The sequence below is a fragment of the Argiope bruennichi genome, chromosome 10 (genome assembly GCF_947563725.1).
Source record: "Argiope bruennichi chromosome 10, qqArgBrue1.1, whole genome shotgun sequence".
In the NCBI taxonomy this organism is placed as follows: Eukaryota; Metazoa; Arthropoda; class Arachnida; order Araneae; family Araneidae; genus Argiope; species Argiope bruennichi.
The window spans coordinates 78,599,752-78,619,834 of NC_079160.1; the positions used below are offsets into that span (position 1 = coordinate 78,599,752).

General features: G+C 29.4%; 1 protein-coding gene across 7 annotated transcripts in view; it reads right to left on the reverse strand.

The window, feature by feature from the left end:
* Window positions 1-3,771: 3,771 nt before the first annotated feature.
* The window catches only part of LOC129988848 (zinc finger homeobox protein 3-like), a 415,162-nt gene continuing 398,850 nt past the window's right edge, over window positions 3,772-20,083 (reverse strand). For all 7 annotated transcript variants that reach the window (XM_056097122.1, XM_056097126.1, XM_056097125.1 and 4 more), the window contains one exon: window positions 3,772-6,420. In XM_056097122.1, the coding sequence (XP_055953097.1) occupies window positions 5,663-6,420 (758 nt within the window). In that variant the 3' untranslated portion in view covers window positions 3,772-5,662. The remainder of the gene's footprint in view (window positions 6,421-20,083) is intronic.

The following is a 20,083-nucleotide window of genomic DNA, read 5'->3' on the forward strand; positions in this document are numbered from 1 at the left end:
ATTTATATTGCACAAACCAGCCTTCCTGAAATCAGTTAAGAAAACTTGAGATAATTTGGCTGTAAAATTCTAAAAAAGGAATCATACAGAATTTATAGTCAATGGCAATCCAATAGGATAATCAGTTCAATATACCTTAATAGGAGCATCCAAAGCCCATTTTTACCTTATGATATATCGAGCAAAAAATTCTATTTTTGGAATAATTGCGCAACTTTTCATTAATTGCGCAATATCATTAATCTTCTTTTATCCTCATAGTCAGTCTATTATCAAATTGTGTTGACATTGACTATATACATTATTATACGTAATACGTATACAACTTTAAAATTAGCTCAAAGAAACCTCTAAAATTTTTCACGAATAAGATAAATAATTAAAAGGAATATTTCATATCAAATAAAAATTTTATTTCATTTCAAAAATTTAAATTAATCAAAATTAGAAATTAATTACAGTAATTTCTAATCAATGTAAAATAATTAGGTTTTCAAAATTTTCTCAACTGAGACGCAAAAAGGCTTTAATTTGGAAAAAATATTTCCATATTGCAGTTTTAAATATCATGAGCGTCCTAATATTTGGTAGAAATTGAGAAATTTTAAAGATTTTAATTGTTTTTTCAATTATTTCGAATTTTTCAATTTTAATAAGTGAATGATTAAAAGCTAAATTAAATTAATAAATCCAAAGAAAAAACATAAGCATTAACTCAATAGGAGATATATTGAAAAAGATAATGTTTTTAATCGATGAAAAAATAAAAAAGAAAGAAAAACTAATAGTTGAAAATGAGAAACATCATTAAAAATAAACTAATCAATTTCTACCAAATAATTTGAGGATTACCAACACAGGTATTGCACATATGTGAAATTTACAAACAATAACAAATCTCATAGCAGTTCTTAGATCAAAACAGATGGCCAACACCACATTTTCAAATTCACAAAAGAAAAAACCACCATTTAATTCACAGAAGAAGCGCACAACAACAAAAAAATAAATAAGCAAATAAACATCTCAATCAGCTTCTAAGTGCATAAATGACGGTAGCACAGTCTGAGTTCTAATAAACAAACACAAAATCCATTAACCAATGTCCAAACAACACGCACACGTTATCCATTATTATTGTTGAAAATTCTGAAATTCTTGCATATAAATAACCATGCTGGAACAAAAATAATGACAGCAAAAGAAACTCGATCAGGTTATTGGTGTGTCTTTAGTATCAAACAGTCATTCTTGATTTTTCATTAAAAAATTCTTCCTTTGTTTAGTAGTACTAAATTTTACACTTGGGGGTAGGTAGGACTTGGAGGGGGGAACTTCATATGATGGGGTAAAGAAGTAAACAGGATGACACTTGGATATATATTTATTTATTATGTATATATCGCGTCGCTTTAAGTACATAGTGAACATAGTATAGGATCGTGCCTGTCCATCCTGCGCAGAGCAGGATTTTGTCGGGCGCAGGCGAGCCCGTGCATTTTTTTTTGCCGCGCACACACGCACACTTTTTTCGAAGGTAAACATAGAAGACATTGAATATGCTATGTAGGTGATATATGTAAATATTTATACGGCTCGCCCTCCTTCTTCCATTTGCCTGCTATAGTTTAAACCACAGATAACCAGACAACATTAGAGAGCGAGCCAATGAGGTTGTTTGTGTATGTGATGAAAGAGGGGGTTGAACACAAATGTAGGAAAGGACTACTGTACAATTTTTGTTTTCTGTTTGTTTGCGTGTGTTTGTGTTTGTTCTGTGAGTGGGATGTGTGTCTGCAAAAAATAAATAAATAAATAAAATAAATAAATATTATTACCAGAACCGATAGTAACGAGAGTGAAAAAAAATACGAAAAGTATAGGCATCTTATAATATTTGTAAACGACTGCTGGACATGAAAATAAATGTCAGAGCAAAACGACATTTCCTTTATTATTATTATTATATACCTATCAGGCATTTCATCCATTTTTAATTGTGAGTTTGTTTATGAAAATATATTTAAAAAGAATAAATGAATTTTGAATTTCTTTATAATTATTTATTTGAAGAAGATACAGAAATTTTTATTTAAATTTATAAAGCCATATTTCTTGAGTTTGTATTAAATAATAACTTTACTTTTTTTTTTATTTTCAGATTATAGTATTTGGTATTCTTATATTCTTTAAAAAAATCAATAAAATGTTATTTGCCAAAAAAATTTTAATCTAATTATATGGCTTATAAATCTTTTTTTTTCATTTCCATAACTAAATTAATAATTATCTTAACTTCAAACTTTTTTTTTTTTTTTTTTTTTGCGAGTCAGCCGAATTTTCAAACATTTTTCACAATTATTTTTAATATCCAGACTGATCAGGAATCACTTTATAATTCTGAAGTAACTATTTTTTGAAGCCTGTCAAAAAATTAATTAATATTCAAACAAAGTTTTAAAAATGTTAAAAAATATATCAGAAATAATATATAAAAACTTATATAAAAAATCAGTATCTAAAAAAAAATCAGTATCAGTATCTTATATCAGTATTCTTAAACCTTCAAATGCATCCATTTTCATGAATTCGAAGACAATTCACAAATTGCAACATGTAAGTAATTCGGATTGAAACATGAGCAGCAAAATATAACGAGTTTTTAGAATTTCTATTAATTCATCATTCCCTTTTATACAAAAACACATAAAAGTTTTTGATGGAACAATTTTTGAAGCAAAAGCTTGCAAAAATGGCTTTTTTCAGCAGTGCAAGTCATACTAAAAATAAAATAAATTTCAAATTTACTTAATAAACAATTAAATTAACAAACAAAAAATAATGTTTCATATAAGAATTTTAATTTAATTTAATAGAACATTTCGTTTAAAAAGATCAATAATCCATCCAAATAATAAGAAAAATTTCTATAATATTATTATCATTTTTCCCCTTAAATAACCAAATAAAATTTTACAAAAATTTGCATAATCTTTCATTTAAGAAACCGAAAATAGTTTTTATGAAGATCATTTGAAAGCTTGGTTGCATTCAAAAGTAATAATACTGTGTATGTTTTATGAAATGCATACCTATAAATAAAAAAGAGAAAGAATATGTTTCTATGTGTTGTGTGTATGTAATTTATGATGGCGTCGAAGAGTAAGTGCTTGAGAGGGTGTAACCGCCCCCCTCGAAGCATAGGAACTGTAAATCCCTGCACCCCCCGAAAGAAGTGCAGAGATGTTGACCATCCAAAGCTCATGCTTTGCATGTCAATAAACAGATTTTCAATGGAGAACAAGTATAATAGGCAACGCTTAGCTGACTGGATAGAAATCAGGCAGAAAAACCCACAAACTGATACAGTGTTTCTTTATTAGAAGTGTTCTTTTTCCACAGGTTTATTTTGATTCTAATATAAAGAAACACGAATTTTTCGTTTTAAAATCTTAAAATAAAATTTTGATAATTGATCTTTTTGTTAAATAAAATAAATAATAATGTTATATAAAATAAATAATAATGTTGTTAATAATAATGTTAAATAAAATATTTCCATCGAAATATAATTTTTTTAATTTGATTTTATTGTTTTATTGGCCAAAATTTTTAATATTTCATTTTTAGATTACTTTTCTATTATTCTAGAATAGCTGAAATAATAAAAAAGCAATTTAAAAATTAAATAATTAAAACTTTTCAAAATAATTTTTTTCATAAAAAAAATCACAGTAAAATTAATTTTATGAACACTTATTTTTCTTGTAAAATTTTGAATTTCGATGACTTTAATAATTTTGATTAATCTTTAATATATTAATTTAAGAATTAATAAAACAGAAGCACGAATTGTGTTGTAACAGAAAATGAACATAATTCTTAACAGAAAAACAACCGGCAGTAAATAAACCCTTGAAAAGGATTTAAATGACTTAGAAGCAAACCACATTTCTTGGCAGTGGGCTAAATGATAGGAAACCATACTTGCTTTTAGAAAATCCCTTTATGAAATCATTTAAATCACTTCATCTTTCATATTATTTATTTTTGTTTCATATTTATTTTCATATTAATAAACGAAACTGAAAGGCCTAAAGCGTTGCCTAATTCGTTCCTTCAACCTTACGTAATAAAGGTATTGAAACATTTTTTTAAAAATTTCAACTGATATTTATACATTCACAACATGGACAATCGATTTAAAAAACATTTTATCGTCCATATTATCATTTTTTTTTTAATTTTTTCGATGTAGAAAAAATTCAGGAACTTTGACAGAAGCTGTGATAAAACTGCTTAGGAACATCATTTTTTTATATATATAGTTTGGTAGCATTGATAACAACTTCTAAATGATAAAGAAAAGGCCGCGCAGTGTGGGGTAAGGCTTGTCCACACCATAGAAAGTTTTCATTTAAGAGCTTGGCTCGGTTGACTAAATCCTTACCCATTTTATATAATAATACCAGGCACGTCTATGTACAAAAAGGAAAAACATTAGCCTCACATGTTACAACATGTCCTTCTAAAATTAATGTGGGTGTTAGCTGAGTGCAGTTCCCATAATGAAATGATTGTACTTAGACCATTTTGCAGATACCATTGTTCAAGTGCCGACTGTTTCAGTATCACGACCTTCTAACATCGCCGATGGACAAAGATGGCATAATTGTTTCATTACTTTATTTAGTCTGGGGAACTGATGTTACACAAAATAGCAACTCGCAAACATTTAGTTAAAATCTAGGCTACAAAAAGTCGTATTCATTTTCTTTTATTCGTATTTATTCCTTAATTCTTACTACATACGTATTTATGACAATGAGCATTGGGATGGGAAGCAATCATGCTATCACCAGTTACTTTTTTAATAAAAGAGGCGGCCGTTGTATCTGTTATCCACCTCTTTACTATTCTAAACTGTCGTATACTACACTTCTTGTAATAGTTAGCGCTGTGCTACTTTCGTCATGTACAGTTGTGTGTTCATGGAACAAAAACTAGAATTCCATTTTTTTTTTTTAATTCCCAGACATAAAAAAAAATTAATATCTGCTCAAAAAATAAAGCAATAGATTCGCGAACAAGATTTGTAAGCAGAAATCATTCTTTATAAACTCTACTGACGCATTAACGTTCAAATAACTTCAAAAACCTGCAAAACATGTCCATGGTGTTTGCCTGGTTAGCTCCTCGCCTTTGCAATGCAGCAGAATTTCTTTGCGTGAAAGTAAATTCGCTCTAATATATTCATTTGGAAAGTATATAATTTAATAAAATTTGAATTAAAATAGTAAACAATAAAAACTTCCAAACACGATTTAAATATGAAATTCGTAACTTTCTTTTATGACAGTTATAATCTCCATAGAAAAATCGTGTTTTTTTCATGCAATAGAAACATTTAGAGGATTACTATAAAATTTGATTCCGTACATTGATTAAAGTACCACAGCTTTTCTGTCATTAAGTTCATTATTGCCACTGAATAAAAACAACAACCGATTCACCGATTAGCGATTCTTTTAGATGGTTTAGAAAAAAGTCACCAGAAGGCAACTCATGGACTAAGCTTCATCGTATGAAAGACAACTGATTTATTATTTATTAACATTTTTAATTAATTCGATTTTTAGAGCCTTTCGGCTGCCTTTTAGGCCTAGGAAATTGACACTCCTGTATCAACGCCGCAGCCCACTGCCTGTTGTGTTTTGCTCTTGGTGTCGTTCGACTCCGGATCCAACCCCATTCCCAACCGGATCGAGTCCATGCCCATCCCAGAAAAGAATAGCTGGGCCATGTCCGGTACCATACCGTTCCTGCCCAGCAATCCAGCAGCTGAAGCGTTGCCATCGTTGGCAAATGTATTGCTGTTGAGGGGAGGGTTTGTGACGGGCCCTAACGCCATCTGGTTGGTAAAGTGATTGGCGGCCGAAGTCACAGCGGCTGCCGTGGCTTCACGCTGTATTTTCTGAACACGTTTAATATGTCGGTCCATGTCACAGTGAAATTTGAAATCAATGATGGTGGTGAAGCGTTCTCTACAAGCCCGGCACTCGACGTGGCACTGCACCAGTTTGAGAGTGGCTTTGATTTCAGACACTGGTTTGTTCTGGAAGCATGAAGCTCGCTGGTGGTTGAGACAGAGCACCTCGGCGGGATACACCATGTGGCACTTCTTGCAGACGAAACCAACGTCGACGGTCACTTCGGTGGCCTGCCTGAAATCGGCTTCAGGCACCAAAGATCTGAGATCTGACAGCGACTTGCCATCTTGTGAGAACCGCGCCACGGAGTTGCCAGGTTGTGTTAAGCGGCCTGTCACTTCGGGGAGTGCAGAGGCAGGGAGCTGCAGGAGGGAGAGGGGACTGCTGTACATGTTCGAGTCATACATCATGCCGCCGCCATGCAGCGCTCCTGGAAAAAAAGATTATAAAGCATCGTCAGAACACTCACCATACAACTACATATAAAATAAATATTTTCATAAGTAATTCTGCTGTTTGTATATTCAGACCATAGTAAAATTCAAGTATCGCAAGTTGAACTCTCAAGTATTATTTAGATATAGTTAATAATTGAAAACCAAATTTAATATACTCAGTTTCAAATATAATTGCAACTTCCGTACTAAATACAAAAAATTCAAATACAGTACACTCCCGAGGTTTTCCGATTCGTGACTATCCGGCTTCCGTACTATTCGGCCTAGTTTTCTTGTATCTTAATTAAATGAGAGAGGCAAGGAGCCTATTAAAGGTGTTTATTAAGTCCTCTATTGAGGACTTTTTCAAAACCGAAAAACTGTAAGTTTTGACTCTTATCTTATGGTTACCTCTTCATGTCAGTGTAATCCTTTATCAGTGAAAAATAAAATCAGTTTTATCCCATTTTCTTAAGAATTAGACCTAAGATTAGCGTTAATGTATTGTTTGTGTTTCCTACACTTAAGTTAGGCATTACAGAATTTATGTTAAAATGTGAACAGTTTACATGCTTTAACTTACTTTTTCTATAACTTGCAATTCAGTATATAAGCATATATAAACTACTAATACAGAACCTTCTATTTTAACTCAACACGTTACCAGCAACTGCTTCTATGATTCACCGGACCACGGCCGCGTTCACATTCTATAAGGCTTAAAATGAATGGAGGGCATAGAAATAAGTATTATAATAATCAGTTTTGCTATAAAAGCTTGTCTTCTGACATTGGTGGACAAACAAATGAATTGATAGAACTCCGGCCTATCTGACCACATTAGGCCGGATACTCGAGAGTGTACTTTACTGAATTTTTTGAAATTTACTTGTTATATGACTAATCTACATTGAGAGAAATTTGTGCAGGTACATGCATATACTTAAATATACTTTGCAACCTAAACCTAATTTTATAAAGGAGTAGCTAGTTATTCTAGCTCATAAATGCGGTCATTTATCGTTTGTATTCGAAATCTTAGATAAATTCCGTTAAATAGAAAAATTTTCAACGAAGTTCAATATAAGTACATGCGGCAATTTGCAGAGGCTTGATTATTCTATGATGTGGCAATGCAATTTCATTTTAGAGCACATAGCAAATATATATCCAAAACCTAAATTTATTGCTTGATTTTTCGAACTAAAACTGCCAACTGTAAATGTTTAATTTCAATTTAAAATATTTTTGGTATTCTGAAATACAAGTAAATGCATATGAAAGCATTTAATCATCAAATCTTACTTTTTCACATTTATGTCTACATGATCAAAATAATTTTAATGTACAAACCTATTTTATTTATTAAAACAAATATGTTATATGTTAATGTTATATAAAACAAAAATTAAATCAAACATACTTGTTTGATTTATCAAAACAAATATGTTAACAAATATAAGCTGTATTTCTATATAAATATGTATTTCACTACACTCCAATGATGGACGAAATATACCAATTATTCAAAATAACAGTAGCGTTGTGTTGATTCATTTATTATATTCGAATAGTATTTATAATTTAACTAAGTAGATTATAAAGAAAACTATCACAAGACTCTTGAACACTTTAGATATCACATATAGTACATAGATTCTTCATATACCATGATATAAATATTATAGTTAAAAGTGCATAAGGGAGATACGTTTCAGTAACTAATCACAAAAAGATAAGTTCTGTTTCTTTTTCAGAATTATTAAAGGATGAAATGTAAAGAATACAAAACTAATAAAGAAGAAGAGATTAGGATGGATCAAATATTCAATAAAACTCTTTGAGTCAAACACGTATTGTCTCAAGAACTCCACATCAATATAAAGATCCTATGGATGGATAAATATATATCGCTTGTCTAAAATATTATGGATTTTCTTCAAGACGAAGCATATTACGCCTTATAAATTTTCCGATAGTTATCGCAACGAAAAAGGAACACGTTCCTTTTCCTCTTTAGGACAACACTCTTATCCTCTATTCTAAAAGATATGCCCTGGCAATATCTTTAAAAGAAAGAAATATGTCCTTAAACAAGACTACCCATGAAGGACAACTCAGTTTCTAGAAGACACATTTTGTTTTTGGATTCTTTTGAAAGGGGGGGGGGGATATAGAGGGGTGTTCGAGGAAGACATTACAGGGGGACAGAGTTTGGCGTCAAAGGAACGTCAAAAAATATTATCACCTCTCTTAAAAGTAATATGCGAAGAGCACTTAAGATAAATAAGGTTCTTCATGACGTCACGCGAGGGGGAAGAAACTAGAAGGGACTTTAATGGTGTTTTTTATCTTAAGCCCATGATGTGAGCCAATGAGAGGCCTCCTTTTCTAAGGGGGTGTGGAAGAAAATGTGAAGAGGGGTTAGAGAAGAAATTTTTCTTTGGAAAAGAAGGGTATAGGTGGTCATCTATCAAAAATGGCGGTAGAGGTTTTCTAGATTAGAAGTGAAATAGCACCTTTCTTAGGGCATATAATTTCTGTGAATTTATATTAAATAATTAAGTGAGACTCTTGAATACTGGTTACTTAGGGATAATTTTAGATTCAAAATTAAAGTTTAAATCATTTATTTAAAAAAAATTAGTAAAATTAAATTTTATAATTAATTTTCTTCGAAAACCGACATGGAAAAACAGGAAAAGAGAATTTTAATAAGATTTTTTTAGATTCTCTTCATTGACATTGATAAAAATTACCAGTAGCTGGTCTCAAAAAGATAATCAATTACTGTTCGTTTCAGTATTCTGAGACGACCACTTTTCGTTGATTCTATCTCATTAAGGGAAGGATGAGTGCATATCCGGAATTCTTCGTCATTCTTTGACCTTGATTTTCGCCCAATTAAATACTTTTTTGTTGATTTTTTTTTCACGGGTATGTGAATATTGTGTCGTTTCTGTCCGTATTATTTTAATTCAGTCTGCAAGTAATCCGAGTTTATTTTATTGTTAAATATAAACATTCCCTCCTTTCATCTTTCCTCTCATCCTTATTTTGACGAATTAAACCTATCCTAACGCATGCGCAAAAGCGCGGGATCCGCTTTAGAATCCGTTGTCAAACAATATTTTTCTTGTAATGAACAGTGGCTGGTCATCAGAAAAAGATTAGTTATTTTGCAAATCATTGACGATGATCAATTGCTTAAAAAGTATAGACAGTGCCAAAGGGACAAAGCCAAATATTACGCTTCCTCGTAATATTTGGCTTTAAAATGACAAAAATTATTATTTGTATGCTTATATTTATAAACTGATGTTGTAGATCATAATTCTACATTAATGTAATCAACATTTATATAATAATTATGGGGAAATGCATGTAGAGATTATGGAAACTAATATTTAGTAAATAATAATAATGTCAAGATTTTTTAAGCAAGAATTGATCAGTTTTAGTTGTTGTTACTTATGGTATTTTAAAAGCCTGCTGACAGATCTGTCAGCGATTTAAGCCGAGTGAGCGTCTCTTGTTTTTTCAGTAGCGCCACTGGGACAAAGAGTACGATTTAGCTACATCATGCGTCAAATTCGCTTGCATAACTCATTTTTACAGAGGGGACATTCGTTCATCTCACAGATAGAACACAGAAGAACAACCATAACCGAACCGGGACTCCCAGATGACGGGGAAGACGTGCCACTCCTATGCCAGGACAACAACGGCGATGAGTTTTAGTAATATAATAAACAAACGCGATATAATAAACCATTGACAGGGGTCTAGCCAAAGCTTTCTCGCATACTATCCAAAAAATTTTTAATCTCTGCAAAAATTAAGCGCCTTGGGCTTAGGCCATGTATATCTTGCATGACAATTCTGAATGATAAATATGATATATATATATATTATATGAATCTAAAATTTTTCTGAATGTATCATGATAATATGCATTTTGGATGCCTTTTTGACCACCGATTGACACCAAACTTTGACATGGAGTTATAGTTGTAGTTACAACATACTGAATTTTATTGATTTCAGTCAATCAATTATGAATTATTGCGGTTATATACGTTCAAAAGTACAGACCGATAAATGGTCAGTTATTGAACAGATTTGGTTTAAAATGTTATAGGAATGCTAAACCTGCCTTATCTACTTAAAACTCTTTGCGTTTTGCAGAGTTTTTATCGAATTTCATCATACTCGAGCAGCAAGACAGATAGACTTCCTGTGAATGGATTCCATTCAAAATTTTATAGAAATCTACAAATTTGGTCAAAAGTGTATAAACTAGATTTCATCCATCTAGCTCAAACCTTTTGAGCTATTGTGTTCATAGACAGACAGATAGACATCATACCAAAAATGAATTTTCAGACTCAAATAGATATGAAACAGGGATTTACGAGAAAATAAAAAAATAAACGATCCGGTGATTTATTTAATAACAGTACAATAATAATAATTTTTAATATCACATTTTTAACAACGTAACTATCAGACTTTTTAGAAACCTAGTAACTAAGTGAAAACTGATGTAATACATAGCAGTTTATTTAGAGGAAAGGGGAAAAAAAATACTGTCTCAACATCGTCCCAAGTGTCGAAAAGTTAAATTAAGAAAGACAAGCAATTATAACCGCCTAAGTTTTGAGATGCTGTGGTTGATATGCTGTAGGGGAGAAGAAAAAAAAAAAATTGTAAGAAAAAAATGGTAAGAAAAAAGCATCTCTCCTCACTTACAAAATTAATCATGATTGAAAAATAATTGTCGTTGGCACTCTACAAACTTGGTAGTAGCGGGCGCTAAAGTGGAAATAGGCGTTAGTTTCAACTTTGACAAAAACTTCATTAACAAAAAAAATTGCCACCGTCATCTAAAATCTCGTTGTTCTTTGCTACCCCCTCCCTCCACCTCAACATTTTTTTTTTTTTCTCACTTACGTTGCGGTCGGTGTGTAAGCTTGATGATAGGGGGGTTATTAAATTAAACCGTCTGGGACGATGAGCTAACATGTTCTATCATTCCCTACACCCCTAGGGTTTGAGTTAACAACAAGTTACTCGTCTTCTAAAACTAATAAAAAAATTATTTGGGAGGGAGAAAGCAGTACTTTTTTTTTTGTGTGTATCCCTCTAATCTTTTTTTTTTTTTTTTTTTTCATTTAATGTAACTGTTTTAGAAACACACCTCACTTTGCTTTAAGACGCGAAAATATATAAGAAAAAAATAAATGAATAAAAAATAACTACATTTTCAAGTATACCAGAGTGGAGTATATAGGCGTGGGTAATTAGTCACTTGCATGTTGCTATGGTAACATCCAGCCCCTGGGGTAGGGAAAGACTGAGTCATAGTGTAAAGCTAAACGAAAGTGGGGGTGCGGATAGGAAAAAAAAGTGTTGTGTCTGTGTAACTCAGATACTACATGGATGAAGGAGAAGATAGAAGAAGGAAAAAAAAATTTAAAAAAAAAGAATCTGTACAGGATTAAAAGAGTGGGAATGGCAATCAATTGAAGCTGAGAACAAATTAGCTTTTTCAGACATGCAAAAAAAAATTCTTTTAATAGCAAAACATTGATTAGTAGTCTACAAAAAAAACAAAGATCATTTGAATACAAGGAAAATGTTTCAAACAACGTTACTTGATCTGAAAACTTAATTTTAACAGTTTTTTAAACTTTTTTTTTTCACAATTGCATACCTTAAATATGGTGAAAAGATTTTATATTTTTATTTTACTCATATTTCAAAGTTATGAAAGTTTTTGGCCCTTTCTAATTTTATATAACATTCAACAGACATGTGATGTCAGAAACAAATGACAAAGTTAGCAGCGCATGTTAACTAAGGCTACGTTGTTAGCTATTGATTAGTAGTCTACAAAAAAAAAAAAAAAAAAGATTATCTGAATACAAAGATAATGAATGATTCAAACAACTTTACTCGATCTAGAAACTTAATTTTAATACTTTTAAATAGATCTTTTTTTTTTTTTTCGAATTGTACATCTTAAATATGGTGAAAAGATTTTAAATATATCATTTTATTAATATTTCAACGTTCTGAAAGTTTTGACCCTTTCTAATTTCAAATAACACTCGATTCAAATAACATGTGACGTCAGAAACACATGACAAACCTAACAGCGCATATTAACTATGCAAATGTTATTATCCACTTTCTTGCCGACATTATATGTACTGGATTTAAAAACAAAGTAATGTCCATATCTTTGATGTGCATCGCTTAACCATGACATCATTAATAGTTCTAAGAGCCTCCGGGTTGAAACAAAATGGGTCCGTGCAAATAAACAACTTTTATATTAAATCTAAAATTTTATTATGCTAAAATTTAATTCTATTAAAATATATAATTAAAGTTTAAATATTTCTATTAAGCTGGCCTTATTAAGAAATTTTTTCGTTTAATCTTCAAATTTCATCGACTACATTGATTATAAGCTTATAATGCAATTAAGTTGGCATAATATAAATTGCTACAAGCGTTTTCAATTCACCGGTGATTTACGTATTTATAGAATTTATATTTGTCATCTTTCATTTTAAAATTTATTCATAAAATCAACAATTACTAACGTTTAAAAATATTTGAAAAAGTACCAAATTTTTGATCCAAAACATTATATTATAATATTGCTTTAACTTTGATTCGTTGATTGATTTTATTTTTAAATTTCCCTCTTAAATTTAGAGCAGCAAAAGTATTTAGTATCATCGCTATGTGTGTGATTATAAATCTAGGTACTAAAATAAGGAAAAACGCTATTGAAAAATATTTTTTTTTTAATTTTCGTAAGTTTATTGAAAATATAAAAATAATTGTACTGAAATAATACTAGTATCAATGAAAAGTATATACATTTTATGAAAGCAGAAAATAGTTTTTATGTTCTGAAAATGTTGAGGAAAATTATTAAAATTTTGATTTATTATTACATGAAAACCACCCATTTTCCAAGTGCTGTGGTTAAATATATAACGTTTCATGTTTCACAGAAGAATCACTAAAACTGGGTATAAAATTTGGATACCTTCGTTTACAATTATTCAATTGCAAACTTGGCACACTTTGCACGACCGCATACCAAATTTCATTTATTTCATTCATTGCATTTTTGAGCCATTGTGTTCACACGCACAAGAATAAACAGGTAGACAGATCGCCATCTCGGTAGCATATTTGGTAATACATTTAATGGACATCTATATTTCTGTTGGAAGAATTATATACTGAATTTCATATATCTAGTTCTTCGCACTTTTGAATCGTGGTGCTAATGTATATGCAGGCAGACGGACTGACTTTAATTCAGAGGACTTAATCCAAAATTTGATAGAAAATTTAGAATATAGTGGTAAGATCCCATACCAAATTTCACCTATCTATCTTAATGCGTTTTTGAGTTATCATGTTCGTAGACAGACAAACAGACAGAGCGACATGCATAGTTACAAAAAGATGTGTTTTCAGGACGCAAAAAAACTAAAACATGCTGAATTGCCGAGGATGAATTTTTCGACAATCGCAATATTGAAAACAAGAAAATAAAAAATATGTCTATCCTTTTAATTTTTTTTAAGTAAATATATAATTAATAATTTAAATTAAGCTAGCTCAAAAGTTAATAAATACTAATAGAATATAAAAACACAAAACTAAAATAAAATACAGAAAAAAAAAAGGTCATCTTTTTTGAAAAAAGTTTAAACATATTTCTGTATTTTAATATAGAATCTTCAACAAAAAGAAAAAACTGATTTCACTTTTTTTTTCTATGACGTATAAATAACCATAATGGTTTAACCCCCTGTCAATACTAGATGAACAAATCAAAAAATGAATTTTTAACATTTTTCGCCTGCTTTTTTATACCCGCAAATCTTTATCATATTACTTAAGAAAAGATAAAAGGTGATATTTCAAAAGCTTGTATCATTAAAAAAATTAAGCACATCTTTAGAGCGATATTAAGATTTATTAAAGAGATATATCCGTATAAAAATAGTCGCACTAGTTATTGGTTTTATGGACGCACGGGCTAAAAAGCATTTGACAAATGGAGCCAGAAAAAAAATGGTGCCATTTTTTCCTAACGGTTTTTATGAACGAGAAAAAAAATTAGGTAAAATTAAAATTAATGATAATTTTCGAATCCATTAGTAAAAGTATCAGGGGGGAAAGGTTTAATAGCTCTTTTGTGCACCTCAATAAAAATTAATGGCATGGTTTGTAATATTTTTATACCCTCAATTTTAATATAAATGTCATTCGTGGAGTCAGCGATGCCAGGCAAAAAACTTTTAACCATATATTTTCTTTCTTTTTTAATTATTCTTTTGACGTAATTGTACGGCTCGAGTCCCTGGGAAACTGAAATATTTTTTTTTTCTCCCCTTCTTCCTTCCCTAGGTCTTCACGATACTGTTTTTTTGCCTATTCATCAATTTACTCAATGAGAAATATGCATAAGGAAAAAATATGCCCTAAAAAAAGTTAGGGGCTAGTCTCTTTAAAAACTTAACTCGGCCCATTTATTAGACTTAACAGGAAATGAAAACTAATGGGCCATGGTCGATATTCATTAGAGAAAAAAGGATGAAAACAAATACTATGTGAATACGGAAGAGGGGGGAATTAAGCTTTCCCCCCTACTCCAACTCTCACTTTTTCTTTTACTTTTCTTTTTCCCCACCCTTGACTTTCGATTTTTTTTTCACCTTCTACTCGCCATTTTTTATTCTTTATTCCTTTTTTTTTTTCATATATTTCATTTTCGCGCCTTTTCTTGCTACGTCTTGGAAATTCTAATTTCTTTGCGGTTTTCATAACAACTTTTGAGCTATAAGCAATTACTTTTTCCGCCGTAACTAATTCGATTTGTTCATCTAAGTTATAAAAAAAAAGAAAAAAAAAAAAAGAAAACTCTTCTTACCTTTAAAGAAACAAACGAAAGCAGTAATAACGATGATAATAAGAATGAAAATAAAAATAATAATTTTCGCGACTTAATTTTACCTATTTTGTAATTAAAGTGGCAACACAACCGTTCGGGTATCATGTGACATCGAATGCTTGTTGCCACCAATTTTTGCGAGCAGACTAAATTTATCCCCTAGCGTACGTTTTAATTTCAGAGTTTCAGTTGCAATATTAAAGAATTGAATTGTTAATTGGCACTAATGTCAAGATTTCCTCTAGAATAAATATCGCATTTCACACTCTGTTAATATGCCTTAAGAAATATTAATCATTCTTGATAATGAAATATGCCTTAAGAAAATTCTAATTTAACTCAGCCTTTTTTTCTGCTACATAATTGTCTTTGACATATAGCATTAAGAAAGCTTTTTTCAATATTTAAGATTTTTTTTTATTTTATTTCACTTTTGGAACAATTTAAATCCGAGGGATTTAATGTTAATTAAAATCATCCTGAAACGTTTTAAATTGAAATAATTGCTCTTTTAGTTTCTTAATTAGGTTTGTCAGAGAGCTTCTTTCAAATATCGCTCCGAATTTAATTTAAATGAATTTAGTTTTAATGACATTAGCTAATTTTGTTAAGAACAAAATTAAATTCACCTAGGGAGAAGAGAATATTTTATTTTATCATGTGATTTTTATTTTAAACTTGATTTGTAACAGTAAAGTAACAGTTTTAAATAAGATAAAAACAAAAGTAATGGAATTTTTTTTATACATATATATAGAGAACACCAAATTCATGATTCTTGATTTCATGCGTTCATTAAATAGTGGTCAGATAATATTTTTTAAATCTTTATTATTAGATAGTTATTTTATTTATTTAAAATACAGGGATCTAATAATCATTCGATGTGAAACAGCTAAAATTTAATCAAATATTACATTTAGAAAATTAAATTAATTTAATTCCCTAAGGAGTACGTTAAGGCATACTAACAATAATTAAACATATTTTTCATTTTTATCAAAAAATTAGTCACAAGAAAACACATTAAACCTTCTTTGATAATTAAAGTAAATTAGTTTTTTTATATAATTCTATTACTTTAATGTCTCCTTTTTTTGGAAAAGGAATAATTTACTCTAATTATCAACAGTTTTAATGTTTGTTTTAATAAGAATTCTGCAATTTCTATTTATCAAATGACATAAATTAACTCTAAATTGTTAATAACAATCTGCATTTAGAATAAAAACAATTTTAAAAATAATTCTCGAACTATCGTACTTGTTTATGAGTGAATTTTGAAAAGGAAGTATGGGTTTTAAACAAATCATCCCATATTTTACCATTTAATTACTTAATTTGTAAATTCATTTAATAAAGTAAAATTACAATTAACGATCGATGAAATTCTGTTTCAAGTATCGAGGAATTTAAATGCTTAAAAACAAAGCAGAGAAAATATTCCCATCCTGACCTATGAAACCAATATGTAAATTTAACTATTTCCCCCCACTCTTTATTCACTATTAGATGTTTTCTTGCCTATTATAACCGATAGATGGCTCTGCCATACTATAAAATAGATTAAGGAGAGAGTGAGTAAAAGAGATAGGGGACGGCGCAAGAGAACGATTACGTCATCCCCCTATGGTCAATTAATCTGACCAATGGTCCCTCGGAAGTAACACCCGCCGGATTACTAACTGTTAATCGTTCCAATTTGAGGTGGAGATTGTTTCCTGCATCATTTGCTTAGGCTCTCTTTAAATGACCGCTGGCCGAAATAGTTGACCATTGTTCTTCGCGATTCTTTTGTTGATTCTCGGGCGGTATTTTCGCTTTGTTCTTAATAGATTCTTTTGTTCGATTGGGCTGCAACTCAGAAAAAGGTTTTTCGCGTCGACTTTACGGAATTCTTTTTAAATAAAAAGAGTATTTATTCGAGTTTGAATTAAAGACATAATCTGAAACATAATTAGGTATTTCAAAAATAGCAAATAATTCAGGTTGACATTTAATTAATTTTGCAAAAGCTCTTTACAAATATTTTTCTTTTTTAAAGTTGTTAATCACATTAATTTAAAAATTCGAAAAATTTATTGTTTTTTGACAAACATTAGAAAAAGGTTGATTTTTAACCGCATTTAAATGTAAAAAAATTGCAAATGTAAAAATTGAAAATTATTTTTAATAATAATACGAAAGTAACATGCAATTTTTTTAAGCTTGATACAAGATTCTGTTGTTTTAAATAGAGTTTTAATTAACGTTAGAATTTTCAATTTTGCTTATGGTCTAGTTTACTAATTAGTTAAAATACCTTTTCATTAATAATTTTTATAGGTTGGTAAAATTGAAACATGCTGATGAAAAATTTGTTCAAACCTCTATACAGGACATAATATTGAATCTAAAACTATCAAATTTTACAAGAGTTATTTCTTAGGTAATAAATACTAAGAAATATTTGTTTTCAAAATTTTAATTAGATTGTTAATTAAAAGATAATTAAAATATTTTCTTTATTTAGTATATAAGAACATAAACAGCATTAGTGGACAGAAATCTTGGTTTTAAAATTAAAAAGTAAGCTTTTTAATGACACTTATTTTATTTCTTTACATTTTTGTTTCCCTAATTTTAATAATTAAAAAAAATATTTTGAAGTATATTTTATAACAATAATTTACAACTATAGTATTCATACACGACAATATATATATATATATATATATATATATATATATATATATATATATATAGACAAATCAAGCCTAAAATATTGCGATGTTTTGGACAAAAATTCTAATCTTCTTAAAAAATTTTTTAGCTACATTTGTTTTTTTCTATCGTTTATAGTTTATCTAGAGCAATATTTGGCAACTTATATATATCTATTTTTTTCCCCAAGTGCTTTAAGCATTTGATTAAAATATTCTCTCATCCGCTATAATCATGTGTAATATTTTTTCCAGTTAAGAATTTTAAAATTTTAACATAAAATATTAATTTCGCTTCTTAAATCTTACTATTATTACTATAGGGGAAAAAAAGAAATAAAAATATTTTGTACGCAACTATCAAAAAACGTTGTCTTATATAAAAAAAAAATGAAATTATTATGGAATTAAATATGAAGACTTTTAATCAATCAAACTATATAGGGGAAAATCCAAGCGTTAGCTTTCTGAAAAATCTTAGATTCATTCATTTATTTTAAGTTTTCTAATGCATAATTTGTTAAATATTTTAGTTGTGTTTTGTTTTTCATGTATAAAATGTATTCTAAAAATACGACATATTTATTTATTAAAAGAATCAAAGTTTAACTGAACTAAAAACATAAATAGTTTTTACTGAAATGAATCCATTTTATTAAGCTTCAAAACTAGGAAAGATAATAGCATTCCTTTTTATAATGAGCTGAAATTAATTTGCGAATTAATGTTATAGGGCAAATTGATGCTTTTATAAAAGAGGCTGAAATAACTCATTGTTTAAAGCAATTTCCTCTTTTAAATATTTTATCAGTCGCACATGCGAAGCCTGAAATAAATTCCTTATTTAATTGTTTATGTAATAATAACCTTTTGAATAGAATTTGGAAGTAATTTTCTTTTGAAAAAATTTATGTAAAATCAAATCTTTTTTTTTCTTTGTGAAAGATTAAAAATTATGTATGTAAAAAATTGGGGGGGGGACCCTAAACTAAAAATAAATCGTCACATACATATTTTGATACAAATAAAAAATTCATAAAAAAATATAGAAAAAGAACACTCCATGCATATTTTGTTGACATCTTTTAAAGAGAGCAATTATTACAGAATTTTAACATCCGCCCAAAAATTCTTTCAAAACCCTCAATGATTAGCATAAAAATGATGCCATTGTTCGTCCTGCAGAGCTTACTTTTTTCTGTGATTAAAGAATTCTTCCGTGGTTCTGATTGGCTATCTAAGAAGCAAAGCATTAAGGATTGTACTTTATTGAATGCCCCCTTTTTTCACCCACCCTAACCCCACAGAAAAGGAATTTCTGGTTAATTATTTCTTCTAGCCCGTAGGAATGTGGCTTATAAGTTTTTGTTTACCCAATTATTTTTCTTGGCAGACTTTCCCAGAAGAACTTTCTTTCCTTCTATAGCCAAAAGAGTATGTTGGGGGTGAAAAAAATCAGCGTTCGATAAAGAATTAAAATACATGATTGTATTTCTTGGATGAAAAATTTGCAGCTCATTTTAAAAATATTTTTGACTTTTAAACGAATAAACTTACATTTGTTTTCGGTTTAGATATGTCAGTTATGCCTTGTTAAAATTTGGAATGTCTAATTTGATAACTGCTTATCAAAATTTTAACCAGTATTAATTTTGCAATATGTTTCAGTGGATTAAAAAAAAAAATTTACTGAATTATTTCTATTTTCACCTTTATGTTAAAAGTTAAGCACTTTAGATCGAAATCTTAATATCGAATATATATATATATATATATATATATATAATTTAAAACAATAAATTTCCAAATTTTTATCTCCATTTTATTCCATTAATTATATACGCCCTCTATAAAACTGCTCACTTTTCAGCATTTTCCCACGCACCAAATAAAAGGACAAAAAAAAACTTAATGCTTACATATTATTTCAAAGATACCCAAAATTCCCTTGTCTCAATCAAC